At 45.0% G+C, this 17,500-nt stretch overlaps 1 protein-coding gene across 2 annotated transcripts in view; it reads right to left on the reverse strand.

The window, feature by feature from the left end:
- Nucleotides 1-17,500, reverse strand: part of ubr2 (ubiquitin protein ligase E3 component n-recognin 2) — a 32,623-nt gene that overhangs the window by 6,251 nt on the left and 8,872 nt on the right. Inside the window, exons 12-41 of one of the 2 annotated variants that reach the window (XM_084735291.1) lie at nt 17,369-17,467; nt 15,921-16,084; nt 14,720-14,819; nt 14,513-14,641; nt 12,943-13,126; nt 11,564-11,625; nt 11,168-11,278; nt 10,950-11,015; nt 10,597-10,713; nt 10,066-10,129; nt 9,716-9,840; nt 9,541-9,593; nt 8,868-8,970; nt 8,725-8,773; nt 8,379-8,533; nt 8,013-8,115; nt 6,889-6,998; nt 5,798-5,881; nt 5,534-5,715; nt 5,148-5,356; nt 4,964-5,057; nt 4,657-4,818; nt 3,416-3,504; nt 3,243-3,303; nt 2,336-2,484; nt 1,629-1,684; nt 1,323-1,419; nt 1,034-1,101; nt 771-909; nt 525-615 (exon numbers count right to left, since the gene is read on the reverse strand). In XM_084735291.1, the coding sequence (XP_084591417.1) occupies nt 525-615; nt 771-909; nt 1,034-1,101; nt 1,323-1,419; nt 1,629-1,684; nt 2,336-2,484; nt 3,243-3,303; nt 3,416-3,504; nt 4,657-4,818; nt 4,964-5,057; nt 5,148-5,356; nt 5,534-5,715; nt 5,798-5,881; nt 6,889-6,998; nt 8,013-8,115; nt 8,379-8,533; nt 8,725-8,773; nt 8,868-8,970; nt 9,541-9,593; nt 9,716-9,840; nt 10,066-10,129; nt 10,597-10,713; nt 10,950-11,015; nt 11,168-11,278; nt 11,564-11,625; nt 12,943-13,126; nt 14,513-14,641; nt 14,720-14,819; nt 15,921-16,084; nt 17,369-17,467 (3,275 nt within the window). The remainder of the gene's footprint in view (nt 1-524; nt 616-770; nt 910-1,033; nt 1,102-1,322; nt 1,420-1,628; nt 1,685-2,335; nt 2,485-3,242; nt 3,304-3,415; nt 3,505-4,656; nt 4,819-4,963; nt 5,058-5,147; nt 5,357-5,533; nt 5,716-5,797; nt 5,882-6,888; nt 6,999-8,012; nt 8,116-8,378; nt 8,534-8,724; nt 8,774-8,867; nt 8,971-9,540; nt 9,594-9,715; nt 9,841-10,065; nt 10,130-10,596; nt 10,714-10,949; nt 11,016-11,167; nt 11,279-11,563; nt 11,626-12,942; nt 13,127-14,512; nt 14,642-14,719; nt 14,820-15,920; nt 16,085-17,368; nt 17,468-17,500) is intronic. The other variant, XM_084735292.1, reaches the window with a different exon arrangement.

Raw genomic sequence — 17,500 nt, forward strand, 5'->3', positions numbered from 1 at the left:
TAGAAATACGGGTTCCAAAAGGGTTCTTCCTGAAGGGTTGTGGTTCTACCCAGAACTATCTGCTTCTGGAGAACCCTTTTTGAAAAAAAGAGTTTGTCAAGGATTCTGTGAACTTTTATAAAAAAATTCTAACAGGAAGCAAAAATGGTTCTATGGGGACGAGCTGAAGAACCCTGTATGGTTCTGGTTATCAGCTTTATTTCTCTGGGTGTATGTAACACTGTCAGAGAACGTGGAACATGTTGCTGTGGAAACAGAACTTTGATTGAGGGGTTGTTGGGTAAATTTTAAACATTTTTATGATTTTGTGTGGATGATTAATCAATATATTGATAAATCAATAACTTTACCAATGATTGATTAAGGACAGAGTTTACAGTTTGCAGCCCTGATCATAATTATGAAGACTATGCTGTTTATTTATTTAACATAAATCAATATCATCTATATTGATCAAATTATTAAATATTTGATTTTTAAATCTGATTGAATGTATTGATTAAATTCACAGTGTGTGTGCTCACCTGCCCAGGTGTTTCCTCAGTGTGCTGTAGAGCTGACAGGTGAGCTCCTCCTCCTCTGATCCAACACCGTCCTGATCCATACACACCTCCTCTACACACACACACACACACACACACACACACACACACACACACACACACACACACACACACACACACATAGAGAAACAGACAGGTGAGAAACACAAAGAACACCTGCAGTACGTATGAATGTGTGTTTTGTTTGTGTGCGTGTGTGTGTGTCACCTGTGGTGGAGGTGAGCAGAACCTGAACCAGGTGAGCCACAGTGACCAGGTGAAGCAGGTGGAGGTGAGCTGAGTCGACCACTCTCCGTCCTGATTGGTCCAGACTGTGAACTGAACTGTAGGACAAAACACTGTAGACCTGCAGAGAGACAAACTGGATTCAAACTGGATTCAAACTGGATTCAAACTGGATTCACATTGACAGTAAATGGATTATTGGATTCAGACTGGATGTAGACGGAGTATAAAGTGATGAAACTGACCAGCAGGTGAAACATGTCGATGTCCAGGATACACAGAGTATTTTCCACCTGCGAGTCTGGAACCAGGGCTACAACACACACACACACACACACACACACTTATTACAAACATATACACTGTTCATTAATCACTGTTTGTGTCTAAACATGAAGTGTGTGTGTGTGTGTGTGTGTGTGTGTGCGTGTGTGTGTGTGTGTGTGTGTGTGTGTACCTGCGAGCAGTCTGATGAAGTGTGTGTGTGTGTGTGTGCGTGTGTGTGTGTGTGTGTGTGTGTGTGTGTGTGTGTACCTGCGAGCAGTCTGATGAAGTGTGTGTGTGTTGTCGTCACTGGAGCTGCAGTCCAACAGGCTGAACTGAACCTGGTGAGAGAGCTCAGACAGTCGTCCTGTAACACACACACACACACACACACACACACACACACACACACACACACACACACACACACACAGCGTCAGGTGAAACACCTGAGTTTTACCTGCTCTGCTGGTCTTTATGCTGCTTTAAATCTTTTATAAACCCCACCCCCTGCCCTCTTGTCCAATCAGATGGCCCATCTCTCTCTCTACCTGCTCTGTACAGAGTGTGTGTTACCTGTCGACAAGGTAAACTTCCAAACAACGGCTTCTCCTCGTCCATCAGGAGGCGCTCTGCAAACAAACACACTGTCACCACCAACACTCAGGTGTGTGTGTACCTATACTCTGGATGGTGGGTGTGTGTGTGTACCTGTCAGGTGTGTGTCAGATGTGTGTATCTAACAGGTGTGTGTGTCAGGTGTGTGTGTGTGTGTACCTGTCAGATGTGTGTCACGTGTGTGTGTGTGTACTTGTCAGATGTGTGTCAGGTGTGTGTATACCTGTTCAGTGTGTGTGTGTGTACGTGTTCAGTGTGTGTCAGGTGTGTGTGTGTACCTGTCAGGTGTGTGTCAGGTGTGTGTATCTAACAGGTGTGTGTGTCAGGTGTGTGTGTGTGTACCTGTCAGATGTGTGTCAGGTGTGTGTATACCTGTTCAGTGTGTGTGTGTACGTGTTCAGTGTGTGTCAGGTGTGTGTGTGTACCTGTCAGGTGTGTGTACCTATCAGGTGTGTGTCAGGTGTGTTTGTGTGTGCTTTTTCACTTTCAGATGTGTGTCAGGTGTGTGTATACCTGTTCAGTGTGTGTGTCAAATGTGTGTGTACCTGTCAGGTGTGTGTCAAATGTGTGTGTACCTGTTAGGTGTGTGTCAAATGTGTGTGTACCTGTCAGGTGTGTGTCAGGTGTGTGTGTACCTGTCAGGTGTGTGTCAAATGTGTGTGTACCTATACTCTGGATGGTGTAGGCACAGGTGGACCACATCAGGACGGGGACTCTGGGGTCCTGTTCATTGGGGTTCACCTTCAGTCCCACCTTGTAGGTGGACATGCTAAAGGTGTTGATCATCTCACTGATGCTGTTGGAGAACGGGTTCCTGAGGATCACAGTGACATCATACAGGTGTGTTCTCACACAGGTGTTTCAGAGTGATCAGAGTCAGAGACTGCACTTTCAGGTGAACACTCGTGTCATGGCTGTAACTCTGTAAGCTAAATGCTAATATCAGCATGCTAACATGCTAATGATAACATTAGTTAATTAGAAGTGCAGCTGTGGCTGATGGGAATATTTGTAGTTCTGCAGGTGTTTGGTCATAAACTTAAGTATTGAACACTTTCAGATCTTGACCTGATGATGGCGCTAGATGAGACATCAGAGGACCAAAGTTGTTACAACTGACCCTAAACCCCGCCCTCCTTAGTTACTGTTGCTATGTTGGCACATGTGCAGTTTGCAGTGATCAGTGATCATCAGTTTGATTCCAGAGACGTGAACAGAAACAGATTCCAGCTGATGACCGTCGACTCTGTTGGCTAAAATAACGACTCGTATCAAAGAGTTCTTAAGTTCAGTGAGCGAATCTGAAATAATGCTGATGCAGCCCACAAATAAATCTCTTTAGATTTACACAGATTTTATACTGACAGTAATCAATAATGAGACAGACTGAAGTCAAATATATTTAGTGTCAGAAACATTCAGATGTCAGCTCGTTTTAAAAATAAAGACTTAGATCACAGAGTCGTGTTTATAACAGAGCAGAACAGCTGTTATGATCAATTATTAAAATCAACTCATCCAATGACTGACAGCAGGTTTTTGATCAGGATCAATAAAAAAAGCTGAACTCACTGAGGAGTGAAGTCCACTCTGAATCCTTCAGGAACAACAGGCTCCGCCCCTTCTGCTTCACCTGGAACACACACACACATACACACAGATTACATCTTCGCTACACACACATCACCTGTAAGTCACATGACTCATCATACACACACAGATGAAATGATTGACAGGTGACTGACCATCAGACTGCTTCTTGTGGGCGGAGTGTAGTGCTGCTATCTGCTGATGAGTTGTTTTAAGCCACACCTCCAGACTGGGATGATCGACACTGAGAGAAAACAGAGAGAGAGAATCAGGTGAGTTAGTTACACACACACTCGTTAACGTTGCACACTTTAATGTTACACACACACTCGTTAACGTTGCACACTTTAATGTTACACACACACTCGTTAACGTTGCACACTTTAATGTTACACACACACTGAAGTCACAACCTCACTGCTGCCAGTTTAACAGAAAGAGAAGCGTCTGTATTTATGATCGTGTTAAAAATCACACCATCAGGATTTATTGATCTACTGTTCAATCTTTATACTGCCCTGTGTGTACCTGTGGTCAGGTGTGTGTGTGTGTGTGTACCTGTGGTCAGGTGTGTGTGTGTGTGTGTACCTGTGGTCAGGTGTGTGTGTGTGTGTGTGTGTGTGTGTGTGTGTGTGTGTGTGTGTGTGTGTGTGTGTGTACCTGTGGTCAGGTGTGTGTGTGTGTGTGTACCTGTGGTCAGGTGTGTGTGTGTGTGTGTGTGTGTGTGTGTGTGTGTGTGTGTACCTGTGGTCAGGTGTGTGCGTGCGTGTGTGTGTACCTGTGGTCAGGTGTGTGCGTGTGTGTGTGTGTACCTCTGGTCAGGTGTGTGTGTGTGTGTGTGTGTGTACCTGTGGTCAGGTGTGTGTGTGTGTGTACCTCTGGTCAGGTGTGTGTGTGTGTGTGTGTGTACCTCTGGTCAGGTGTGTGTGTGTGTGTGTGTGTACCTCTGGTCAGGTGTGTGTGTGTGTGTGTGTGTGTGTGTGTGTGTGTGTGTGTGTGTGTGTACCTCTGGTCAGGTGTGTGTGTGTGTGTGTGTGTGTGTGTACCTCTGGTCAGGTGTGTGTGTGTGTGTGTGTGTGTGTGTGTGTGTGTGTGTGTGTGTGTGTGTACCTGTTGTCAGGTGTGTGTGTGTGTGTGTGTGTACCTGTTGTCAGGTGTGTGTGTGTGTGTGTGTGTGTGTGTGTGTGTACCTGTTGTCAGGTGTGTGTGTGTGTGTGTGTGTGTGTACCTGTTGTCAGGTGTGTGTGTGTGTGTGTGTGTGTGTGTACCTGTTGTCAGGTGTGTGTGTGTGTGTGTGTGTGTGTGTGTGTGTGTGTGTACCTGTTGTCAGGTGTGTGTGTGTGTGTGTGTGTGTGTGTACCTGTTGTCAGGTGTGTGTGTGTGTGTGTGTGTGTACCTGTTGTCAGGTGTGTGTGTGTGTGGTAGCAGGGGGATCACAGTGTTGCTCAGACACTCGCACAGCGGACACAGGAACTCTCCGTTCTCCACATCGTAGCTGGTGTGACCTCGAAGACGCTGCTGACGCCGCTGCTCCTTCAGCTGCACGGCCTCAAAGTACCTGAAAACACACACACACACACACACACACACACACACACACACACACAATCTTTAGATGAAGTTTCACCTGTCCAACAGTGAAAACCATTGATTGATTATTGATGTGGGGTCTGACTCGTTCGCTGTGACCTGCAGTGTCTCACCTCTGCCAGCAGGTGGCGTGCATGATGTGTCCACAGCTGGCGGTGTGGATCCCCAGAGACAGGTCAGGGTGCATGAACAGAGGGTCGTGATGCTCTGAAACATACATTCACATTCCGGTCAGTCAATAGTCACTAACACAAGCTGGTTGTTGTGCTGATGATGTCACAGCTAAGCTCCACCCACCTGGGTCAGGCAGGTTGCGGCGGCGATTTTTAGACAACACCGTGGACCTCTGGACAAATGCTGCCAGCACCATGGCTCTGCCGTGACCTCTGACCTCCTGCTCCTCCTGACACAGGATGCACGTGACCAGCTGACGGCGCTCGGCTCCACCCACCCTCCTAGGACCGACGCACACCTGAGAGACGCAGGACGGCTCGGAACTGGGAGGACTGGGAGGAAGAGGAAGAGGAGGAGGAGCAGATCTAAATATTCTGTAGTGATTTCTTACAGGCAGTTGATCAGAAACCTCCAACTGTACTGTGTTTCCTTCCTGAACTAGAGTAGACAGGTGTGTACAGGTGTGTAGACAGGTATAAAGAGGTGCAGACAGGTGTGTACAGGTGTACCTGTTCTCCGCAGCAGCAGACGTGGAGGCCTCCAGCTCCTCCAGACTTTGCTGGAAAAGTTCTTTGTTCTCATTGATAAAATGTTTCTGCATCTCAGACATCTGAGCCATGATCTTCTCCCTCCTGAGCCGAGCCATCTCCGCCTTCCTCTTCCTCTCCGCCTTGTCTTTGTCTCGCACCGTCTGCAGGGAGACAGTCAGGAGGTAATCAGTAATCAATCAACAAACTGCTCGTTCATTTCGTCTCTGAGTCTGTGTGTCGTACCTCCTCCGGTCCTTGTCCCTGGCTGATGGTGACGGTGGAGGCGGAGGACGTTCGTTCTCTCATCGTCTTGATATTCGCCACCATCTGCACACACAGACAGACGTCTACATCAACAACAGACAAACCCTGTGAGGACAGACAGAAGGTGTGACCCGAGGACGGAGCCCTGCTGGACGCCCTGCATGAAACCGTCCACACCTCCAGAGTCCACTTCATCTACAGAAACTGTTCAGCAAAGCTTTTTTTTTTAATGATGAACTTAATGAAAGAGAAACTTTAAAAATGAGAAAGACAAACAATTTTTCACCAACGATTATAAACTAAATGATTTTGAGACTTTGACAGTTTTACGTTAAGAACGGTTTCCTCTAACAGCCAATAATATTTAAATACAAAGCAATGATACATTTTATCTATAGAGTCCTTTTTATGATGCTCAGACACTTTACAGTCGTTAACAAAGATCAAAAGCAGACACAGTAACGACATTAAACACTAAAACCAGATTTTTGAAAGTGAGTTTTGACCTGGAACACAGAAGGATCAGTGCTGTGGTTCTTCTCTACTTCAAAAGTTGATTTATTCTTTAATCTCTTGTTGTACAGTTGAAAGGATCATGTTTCCATCAGTCACATGATCTGATGTTACAGCCACAGATTTATGAACTAAATTTATCTTCATCCAACGAGACAGAAAGCAGCAACAGATCAGCTGGAAGAAAACTGGCAAACTCTAACGTTCTTCAGTGTTTATAGTTTATCTGAAGTGATCAGTGCAGCTTAAAGAACCATCAGATGTTCACCAATCAAACGTCACAGTGTTGATCACATGTGGTGTGTTATCTAAACTTGTTCCAATACTGATACCAGTATCAGAAACGACTCTGATTCTGATCAGGTCTATACATTGATCCGGTTCCTCATGAGTCCTCAGTCCTGTAAACCATCTCTGAGTGATCATCCTGCTCCCAGGTTCCAGACGGTGGCTGTTCCAAACCCCAAATCTTATCCTGAACGCCTCGTGGTATATGGAGTGATCAGCGTGACATCAGCGTGACATCAGCGTGACATCAGCGTGACATCAGCGGTTACCTTGAGGATCCAGGTGATCATGTCTTTATGGACCTCCAGGTGAGGAGCGTTCTGAAGACTCTCCAACAGAGCCAGGACACTTCCTGATGTACTGGGAGCTTCACCTGGACCTACACACACACACACACACACACACACACACACACACACACGCACGCACGCACACACACACACCCACACACACACACACAGTCACACACAGTCACACACGCACACACACACACACACGCACACACACACACACACACACACACACACACAGAGCACACACACACACACACACACACACACACACACACACACACACACACACACACACACAGAGCACACAGAGCACACACACACACCCACACACACACACAGAGCACGCACGCACACACAGAGCACACACACACACACACACCCACACACAGAGCACACACACACAGAGCACACACACACACACACACACACACACAGAGACACACACACACAGAGACACACACACACACACACACACACACACACAGCATACAGAGCACACACACACACACACACACACACACACACACACACACACACACAGCACACAGAGCACACACACACGCACACACACACGCACACACACACACACACACACACACACACACACACACACACACACAGAGTTAATTTTCTCTTCTATAAATTATCATCTACTCTCTGATGGCCTCTTTGTGTGTGTACTGTGTGTACTGTGTGTGTACTGTGTGTACTGTGTGAATGTGTACTGTGTGTGTACTGTGTGTACTGTGTGAATGTGTACTGTGTGTGTACTGTGTGTACTGTGTGAATGTGTACTGTGTGTGTACTGTGTGTGTACTGTGTGAATGTGTACTGTGTATGTACTGTGTGTACTGTGTGTACTGTGTGAATGTGTGAATGTGTACTGTGTGTGTGCTGTGTGTGTACTGTGTGTGTACTGTGTGAATGTGTACTGTGTGTGTACTGTGTGTGTACTGTGTGTGTACTGTGTGAATGTGTACTGTGTGTGTACTGTGTGTGTACTGTGTGAATGTGTACTGTGTGTGTGCTGTGTGTGTACTGTGTGAATGTGTACTGTGTGTGTACTGTGTGTGTACTGTGTATATCTTGTGCGTACTGACGTGTGATCTTGCAGGTGTAGTTGAAGGTGACGTCATCATCTCCGCTGCTGTTCTCCAGCTGCTGCTGCTCCTCCAGCAGAGCTACACCCACCAGGTGGAGCACCTGTATACACACAGTACACATAAAGTACACAGCGAGAGTACACAGTTAACACAATCATCACACACTGAGTGTGTACCAGTTTCTTTCTCATCAGGAAACTACAGCAGCTCCTCCGGGTCGAACTGAAGAAACAACAGCTATTTATTTAGCAGATTTTCAGAATAAAAGTCAGACTGTCTGTTTAACATGTTTATTTAACCAACTTTCAGAATAAAAGCCTCTCTGTCTCAGTTCTGTTTGTTTCAGGTCTGGGTGCGTCTTACCCTCTGCAGCATGGACTCAGTCCAGCCGCCCCCGCTGGGCTCCACAGCCCACTGCAGCACAGCGCCCTCTATAGCCAGCAGCACGTCACACTGCAGGAGGTTCACCAGGCTGGCAAACAGGGGACAGAGGGGGGGCGGGAGAGGGGGGGGCAGGGCTGACACACACACACACACACACACACAGATTACCATCATGACAAACTGATCAATACAGTTAACACCACATCTTATTTTTATTATCTATTTACAGCTGAAAACATCCTGTAACTCTGCACTGTTATCTGATTTATAATCAATGTGTGATTATAAACTTTCTATCAGGTGTGAGACAGACAGGTGTGTTTACCTGTGTCCTCTCCATTCTGTCTCCTCAGCTTTCTCTGAGCCTCTTCAGCCTGCAATATACATTTTATTCTGTTACCATGACAACACATATATCATCGACTCAATGGACTATAACTTGATCAATAACCTGATCGGTAAATGTACCTTGGACTGATCAGCTCTGCTGTAGTGATGAAAGTACAGGTTAAAGTGTTTGTTCCACTCAGGACGCAGTTCATACAGACCTCGACCAGTCACACCTGGCTTCCTGTAAACACAGTACAAATACACACAAAACGGCAGTCAGTACTGCAGTCAAGTACTACAGTCAGTACAACAGTCTGTACCGCTGTCAGTACTGGAGTCAGTACTGCAGTCTGTACTGCTGTCAGTACTACAGTCAGTTCAAAAGTCAGTACTACAGTCTGTACCGCTGTCAGTACTGGAGTCAGTACTGCAGTCTGTACTGCTGTCAGTACTGCAGTCAGTACTACAGTCAGTTCAACAGTCAGTACTACATTCAAGTACTACAGTCAGTACTGCAGTCTGTACCGCTGTCAGTACTGGGGTCAGTACTGAAGTCAGTGCTGCAGTCTGTACTGCAGTCAGTACTCCAGTCAGTACTCCAGTCTGTACTGCAGTCTTTACTCCAGTCAGTACTCCAGTCTGTACTGCAGTCAGTACTCCAGTCTGTACTCCAGTCAGTACTCCAGTCAGTACTCCAGTCAGTACTCCAGTCAGTACTGCAGTCTGTACTGCAGTCTGTACTGCAGTCAGTGCTGCAGGTGAATATATATTTAAGGTGGACTTGTGATTTTTAAAGTGGACGCAGACTGACTTGAATGAAGCCACGCTGTCGATGACTCTCTCCAGACCCGTCTCCTTGTTCCCCTGTAGAAACAAAACAGACAGGTGAACAAACAGACAGGTAAAGAGACAGACAGGTGAACAAACAGACAGGTAAAGAGACAGACAGGTAAACAGGTAAACAGATAGACAGGTAGGTGTCTCACGTTCTCTGGCAGCGCCTTCACCAGCTCGCTGTGAGCCATCGGTCTGATTGACAGCTGATGGATGATTTCTCTTCTGACCTCATCAAAGGCCTCCACCTGACCCACACCTGACACGTACCGCTCACCTGCACCACATACACACACACACACACACACACACACACACACACACACACATACAAACACACACACTGAGCTAAATGCTAAGCACCAGCATGCTAACATGATGGTTAAACATGGCGGCCTCTGGAGCAGAGGAGCCAATTCTTCATACATCCATGTCAACAAATCATTCTAAATCTGACAGACTGCACCTTTAAATAAAGTTACAGCAGCACAGACAGACTCACCGACAACCATGATGATGAGGTGAAGCATCTCCTCAATCAGAGTGTTGTTCTGCTGGACCACATCCTGTCACACACAGACAGACTGTCAGTAGTGTCAGTACTGACCTTGTTGGCCTCTCTGTATCTCTCCCTGCAGTCTGTTACAGAATCAGACTGTCAGTAGTGTCAGTACTGACCTTGTTGGCCTCTCTGTATCTCTCCCTGCAGTCTGTTACAGAATCAGACTGTCAGTAGTGTCAGTACTGACCTTGTTGGCCTCTCTGTATCTCTCCCTGCAGTCTGTTACAGAATCAGACTGTCAGTAGTGTCAGTACTGACCTTGTTGGCCTCTCTGTATCTCTTCCTGCAGTCTGTTACAGAATCAGACTGTCAGTAGTGTCAGTACTGACCTTGTTGGCCTCTCTGTATCTCTTCCTGCAGTCTGTTACAGAATCACACTGTCAGTAGTGTCAGTACTGACCTTGTTGGCCTCTCTGTATCTCTCCCTGCAGTCTGTTACAGAATCAGACTGTCAGTAGTGTCAGTACTGACCTTGTTGGCCTCTCTGTATCTCTTCCTGCAGTCTGCGGAGCTGAAAATGTGAAACAGTTCGAATCGACTCAGAACGATCATCAGGAAGTGGTTTGGATCCATCATGGACGCCCCGGCCTACATGAAAACAGAAACAACCTGAGAGACTAAAGTCCACCTGTACAGGTGTCATCAGGTTACACAATGAACATGTAAACACAGAACTTTACTTTTTACAAATGATCTTTTCATTCATTCTTGTCAATCATTTTCCAGGACTGTCAGCTGTGTTCATAACTGAGTTAAGATGTGCTAATAACTGTTCATAGATGTGTTAACAGTGTTAAGAGATTAAGTGTCAGCTGTGTCCGTACCTGCAGCATGATGATGTCTTTGTCGAACATCTCGACTCTGCACTTCACGTTGTGATAATAATAAATCTGAAACAAACAAATACACTGATGATGTCACAGAAAACAAACTGATGATGTCACACAACTTTATCAATGAATCATGTAGAGACAAGCTGTCCGATCATCCCAGCAGCTGATCAGTTCATCACTTCAGTATTGATCGTCAGGTATCGACTCACCTGGTTGATCAGGGAGAAGCCATTCCTCCTCCACATCCCAGCATGCACCTGGGCACAGAGCACCAGGCAGCGGAGGGGGAGTTCGATCAGGAGGGGGGGACTGAGTTCACCCTGAGGATGGGTGGACAGATGGACGGATGGACACACACACACAAAATCAATCAATACTATTGATCTTATGAAGCAGATCAGACACCAAACACCACTGAACCGTTCATTAACACCAGCGAGCTAACATGCTAGTCTTCCTGCTAATACTTCCTGTGTGAGCTTCACAATAAAAGCATTCAAATGTTTTTACTGTTTGGCAGCTGCAGTCAGCTAAAATTACTGATACATGATCAATATTTTATCAACAGTTCATCAGTATTTATAACAGACAGTCAGTTCACTGACCAGAGGAAGCTGCTCAGGGAAACGAGAGGCGACTTCTGTCCTGCTGAGGAGAACATGGAGTCCTGAGGACGAGAGAACAGGTTTAGAAACACATTTTATTTTGAAAAGACAAATACAGGAACATCCCGGTCCATTTCCTGTCCTCGACCTCATATCAAAATCTGTACCCAGATAATTAACAAGCAGCAGCAGGTTTGGAGTAAAAACATTAATGATTAATCAATAATCCACTGATCACTGTTATGAATTTAACAAATTAAAATGCATTTATGGATATTTAATCAATAATCATGACAGTAATTACATTTTAGTGTTGGTGTTTCACTACTTTTACTTGTAACTGACTGTACCGGCTGTAGGAGTTACATCGACCTCAAACAGAGAACTCTGACCAGAACTAAAACAAAGATCCATTATTGATTTATCAGAGGAGATGAATCACTACGTTCCTCTTTGATTTGTCTGGAGACAAACTGAACTCAACAAACTGAGCTTCTCATTTTTGTTGGTTGTTACTGAAACCCTGAACAGTCGTGTTTTTTGTTGTCGTTGAACTCTGGACTCTTTATTTTTCTGTGACTTGTGTTTGAATTATTTGGACTTTTTCTTTCTGTGGGTTTGTGATATTCTTTTTATTCAGTCGTCTGATTTAAACAGATGTGCCTTTAGTTGTAACACTGTCGTCCCGATTTTTGCTGTGATCATTTGTGTTCTTTTGGTCAGGTGGTTAAATGTACAAGAAGTCGAGCCTTGTCTTTTTTGTCTTGTTATGTCTTTTAAAACGTCTTCATCTTGTTGTCTTCTTTGTAATTTTCATCTGTCGTATCTTTTATCTTTCTGTGTAGTTGTCGCCTTGTTTTGATCCACTCCTGTTTGTCCTGTTTAAGTAAACAGCCTTATATTGATCATACAAACTTCACACTTTGTGTCTTTTTTCAAATTAAAAGCCCTCTAGTGCTTTAATGGACAGAAACTATTTACTCCTTAACAAGGCTTTTATTGTGAAACATTAGCAGGAAGTTGTTGTGGAAAACTCAGTGACTAACTTTTTGTTGTTTGAGTTGTTGAGTTGGAGGAAACTAAAAAATGTTGTGTCCGTTCTGTTGAGAAACTCAACTTTTGATGCTTTTATTGCACAGAACTGATGTAGAATCAGTGATTATAGATTATAGAGGATCAATTAAACACCAGCTGGAAAAGATTTCTTCACTTTCAGTCACATGATTCATGGATTCATCATTTATTCACTCAGTCTGTTTTGTTTAGTCTATTTACCAGAAAGTGTCAATAAAAACAAGTGTGCGTGCGTGCGTGCGTGCGTGCGTGCGTGCGTGCGTGCGTGCGTGCGTGCGTGCGTGCGTGTGTGTGTGTGTTTTTACCTGCTAACAGTCTGCAGACGGGCAGGTGTATGGACACTTTGTCCTGAGACACCTGGTACCTGAAAGTGTCCACGCAGTGACCAGCCAGACTCAAGCTGATTGGCTGCTCGCCGTCTGTAAGGCCGCTGTGACAGTGACTGAGCGCGCTCAGACACTTCCTGTAGGCCTCGATCAGCACGCGCTCCTGAAAAAACACAGCTGGATGTTAATGTGTGCACGACACTCTGCAGCAGGTAGCAGACACGTCACACCTGAGGAGACGGTGGCTGGGAGGTGAATAAACATTATTTTCTCATTTCAGTACAACACTGTTGTAACCCTGTTATAACACTGTTATAACCAGATATAACTTTTGTCTGTCCCTGACTGTTTGCTGTCTTAGTGAGGTAGCTAACGGCGTTGTTACATCGTTTATTCCATTTTCATGTTGTTACATATATTACGTCATTATGTCACTTCTGTTTTGTTACGTTGCTTTCATCTTGTTAAGTCTTTTATGTCATCTTCATCTTGTTAAGTCTTTTGTCATCTTCATCTTGTTAAGTCTTTTGTCATCTTCATCTTGTTAAGTCTTTTGTCATCTTCATCTTGTTAAGTCATCTTCATCTTGTTATGTCATCTTCATCTTGTTAAGTCTTTTGTCATCTTCATCTTGTTAAGTCTTTTATGTCATCTTCATCTTGTTAAGTCTTTCACACAGTTGAACTGTTTTCATCTCGTGTCTTTTATGTTGTTTTCATCTTGTTTTTTACATTGTTTTTGCATCTTTTTGATCCTCGCCCCTTTTCAAAGTTACCGCCTTAAACGGTTAAAAAACAAACTTCCCACTTACTTGTCTTTTTCAAATTAAAAGCCCTCTAGTGAACAGAAACCATTCATTTCTTCACAAGGCTTTTATTGTGAAACATTAGCAAACTCACTGACTGTAACTTCACTCTCATTCATTACTTCATCACTCATCACCTGCAAAGTGAAAATTCACTATTACACATTTTATGGCTCAAACCTGTGTAGTATCTGTGTGTAGTATCTGTGTGCAGTATCTGTGTGCAGTATCTGTGTAGTATCTGTGTGCCGTATCTGTGTGCCGTATCTGTGTAGTATCTGTGTGCAGTATCTGTGTGTAGTATCTGTGTAGTATCTGTGTGCCGTATCTGTGTGCCGTATCTGTGTGCCGTATCTGTGTGTAGTATCTGTGTAGTATCTGTGTGCAGTATCTGTGTGCAGTATCTGTGTGTAGTATCTGTGTAGTATCTGTGTGCAGTATCTGTGTGTAGTATCTGTGTGTAGTATCTGTGTGCCGTATCTGTGTGTAGTATCTGTGTAGTATCTGTGTGCAGTATCTGTGTGCAGTATCTGTGTGTAGTATCTGTGTAGTATCTGTGTGCAGTATCTGTGTGGAGTATCTGTGTGGAGTATCTGTGTGTAGTATCTGTGTAGTATCTGTGTGTAGTATCTGTGTGTAGTATCTGTGTGCAGTATCTGTGCAGTATCTGTGTGCAGTATCTGTGTGCAGTATCTGTGTGTAGTAGTGTAGTAGTATTCAGTAGTAGTACACAGTAGTACTGACATCAGTGGAGCACCAGTCCTGGATCATGGAGATGATGTGAGTCAGTTTCATCTGCAGAGTGAACGCAGCCTCCCACTCAGGCTCCATCTCTATGTGCTGTCCCACCTGTCTCACCACAGGGTCCATACCCTAAAGAGACAGACAGGGTCAGAGACAGACAGACAGGCTGTACCTGTCCAGGTGAGTGTCTCCAGGTGTGTGTCTTACCTGCATACACTTGAGCAGCTCCAAAAAAGCATCAAGACCTTCTAGAAACTTCAGTCTGAGCTGATCGCTCCACTCAGAGGGACGACTGATCAGGACGTACCTGCAGAGACACACAGAGACACACAGACGCACACAGAGACACACACAGAGACACACACAGACACACACACACAGAGACACACAGACACACACAGACACACACAGAGACACACAGACGCACACAGACACACACAGAGACACACAGACGCACACAGACACACACAGAGACACACACAGAGACACACACAGACACACACACACAGACACACACAGACACACAGAGACACACACACAGACACACACAGACACACAGAGACACACAGAGACACACACAGAGACACACAGAGACACACACACAGAGACACACACACACAGAGACACACAGAGACACACAGAGACACACACACAGAGACACACAGAGACACACAGAGACACACACACAGAGACACACACAGAGACACACACACAGAGACACACACAGAGACACACACACACACACACACACATACACACACACACGCACACAGAGACACACACAGAGACACACACACACACACGCACACAGAGACACACACAGAGACACACAGACGCACACAGAGACACACAGAGACACAGACGCACACAGACACACACAGACGCACACAGAGACACACACAGAGACACACACAGAGACACACACAGACACACACACACAGAGACACACAGACACACACAGAGACACACAGAGACACACACAGAGACACACACAGAGACACACAGAGACACACACAGAAACACACACAGAGACACACAGAGACACACAGAGACACACAGAGACACACAGACGCACACAGAGACACACAGAGACACACAGAGACACACACACACACACATACACACACACACGCACACAGAGACACACACAGAGACACACAGACGCACACAGAGACACACAGAGACACACAGAGACACACAGAGACACACAGAGACACACACAAACACGTTGCTACTTGTGGAACTGATGTACACAGTAAAACTGGTGTATAACTGGTTTATAAACTGGTGTATAACTGGTTTATAAACTGGTGTATAACTGGTTTATAAACTGGTGTATAACTGGTTTATAAACTGGTGTATAACTGGTTTATAAACTGGTGTATAAAGGAATAGAACCGGTTCTAACTTGAGGTCTCCGATGAGGCTCTGGACTCGTCCGAACTTGAAGGCCTGCTGTGCCGTGTAGCGGTCGAACTGGAAGCGTCCCTGCAGGTCTCTGTGGCGAAGGTGATCCACAAACGTTCTGATGATGGTCGTCATCAGGTTCTCCTCCACCATCAGCATCCGGGCCTGAAACGCACACACCCGATGATTTATCACGAAACGTACAGAACTGTGTGAACACAACACGGTTTTGAAACTGGTAGAACTTTAAAGAAACAACGGGAGTATTTCTTTATGACAAAAACAGTGTTTGATTGTTTTGACATTACGAGAACACACACTCCTGGTCACACAGCTACCTGGAGATCAATATGTTCATATGATCGATCATTATAGTTTGTACATACGAGTGGTCAGAGGTGGTAAAGTACACACATTCTGTACTCAAGTAGAAGTACAGATACTTGATTAAAGTGATAGTTCACCCAAAAATGAAATTTCACTCCATGTCTACTCACACCTGTGCTGATGTGAGGACAGGTGAAGATCTGCACGAGGATCAGGTCTGAGGGGCTGCAGCTGACATTTAGACTAAAAACATGGTGGAAATGGCGTCTTTCTGGGTCACATTTTAATGTGGCGGCTTACAGACACTTGGATCACACGAGCAGCACGGAGACGTTCTGTGTTCTTCTTTTACATTTTCAAACTGGTCACTTCAGCTGTTCTGGATTTGTCTGCAGTTCAGTTTTCTGCTGAAGCTCCAGGAGTTTTATGAACTTCATCATCCTCACATCAGAACAGGAGGAGGAGACACTGAGGGACATTTGTTTTTGGGTGAACTGTCTCTTTAAATAAAGGAGTAGAAGTATTGAGTTAACTCATTTACTGCAGTGAAAAAGTTCAGGTTCTGAAAATGTCCTCAAAGTATAAAAGTGACACGTTGTCCTCTAAAGGTTTTTGTCTTGGCACTTCATTTTCATCATGTTATGTCTTTTCGTTATGTCCTCTATGTCTTTTCCGTCTCTTCCCGTCCGTCCTGTCTGATGTCCTCTGATGTCTTTTCTGTGTCTTATTGTTTCGTCCGTTCAGGTTGAAGTCAGTCTTGATGTCTGAAGGCGGCGCACAATGATGAGAAATAACAATAATCAATAATTCACCTCTGAGTCACTCAAACTAAAGTAACGAGTCTGTTTAGAAAACATGAGGAGAAAGTTCAGATACCTGAAAACTATCCTGAAGTTCACTAACTAAATATTTGTACTCAGTTACTTCCCTCCTCTGTACGCAGATGTGTTGGTGAGTTGTAAGAAAAAAAAGATTTGATTTAAAACCATTTTCATCACATCTGAGAATCACATGATAAATCTGTTGGAAGTGATGGAAGCAGATCGTTCATGAAGCTCTGATCAGCTGCAGTGAAGAACATTCATGTCTCACCTCCAACAAACACAGTCAGACTCAACTCACCAGCGACGGGACGGTGAATATTTGTACTGACAGGTCAGTGATGGAGAACTCACGGTCGTGGTCGTCTCTCACGTAGTCGCGCTGCAAGCGTTCATAACTCTACCGGCAGGACAGACAGGCAGAGAGACAGAC

The sequence above is a fragment of the Lutjanus erythropterus genome, chromosome 14, assembly GCF_056507025.1.
Source record: "Lutjanus erythropterus isolate fLutEry1 chromosome 14, fLutEry1.hap2, whole genome shotgun sequence".
NCBI lineage: Eukaryota > Metazoa > Chordata > Actinopteri > Lutjaniformes > Lutjanidae > Lutjanus > Lutjanus erythropterus.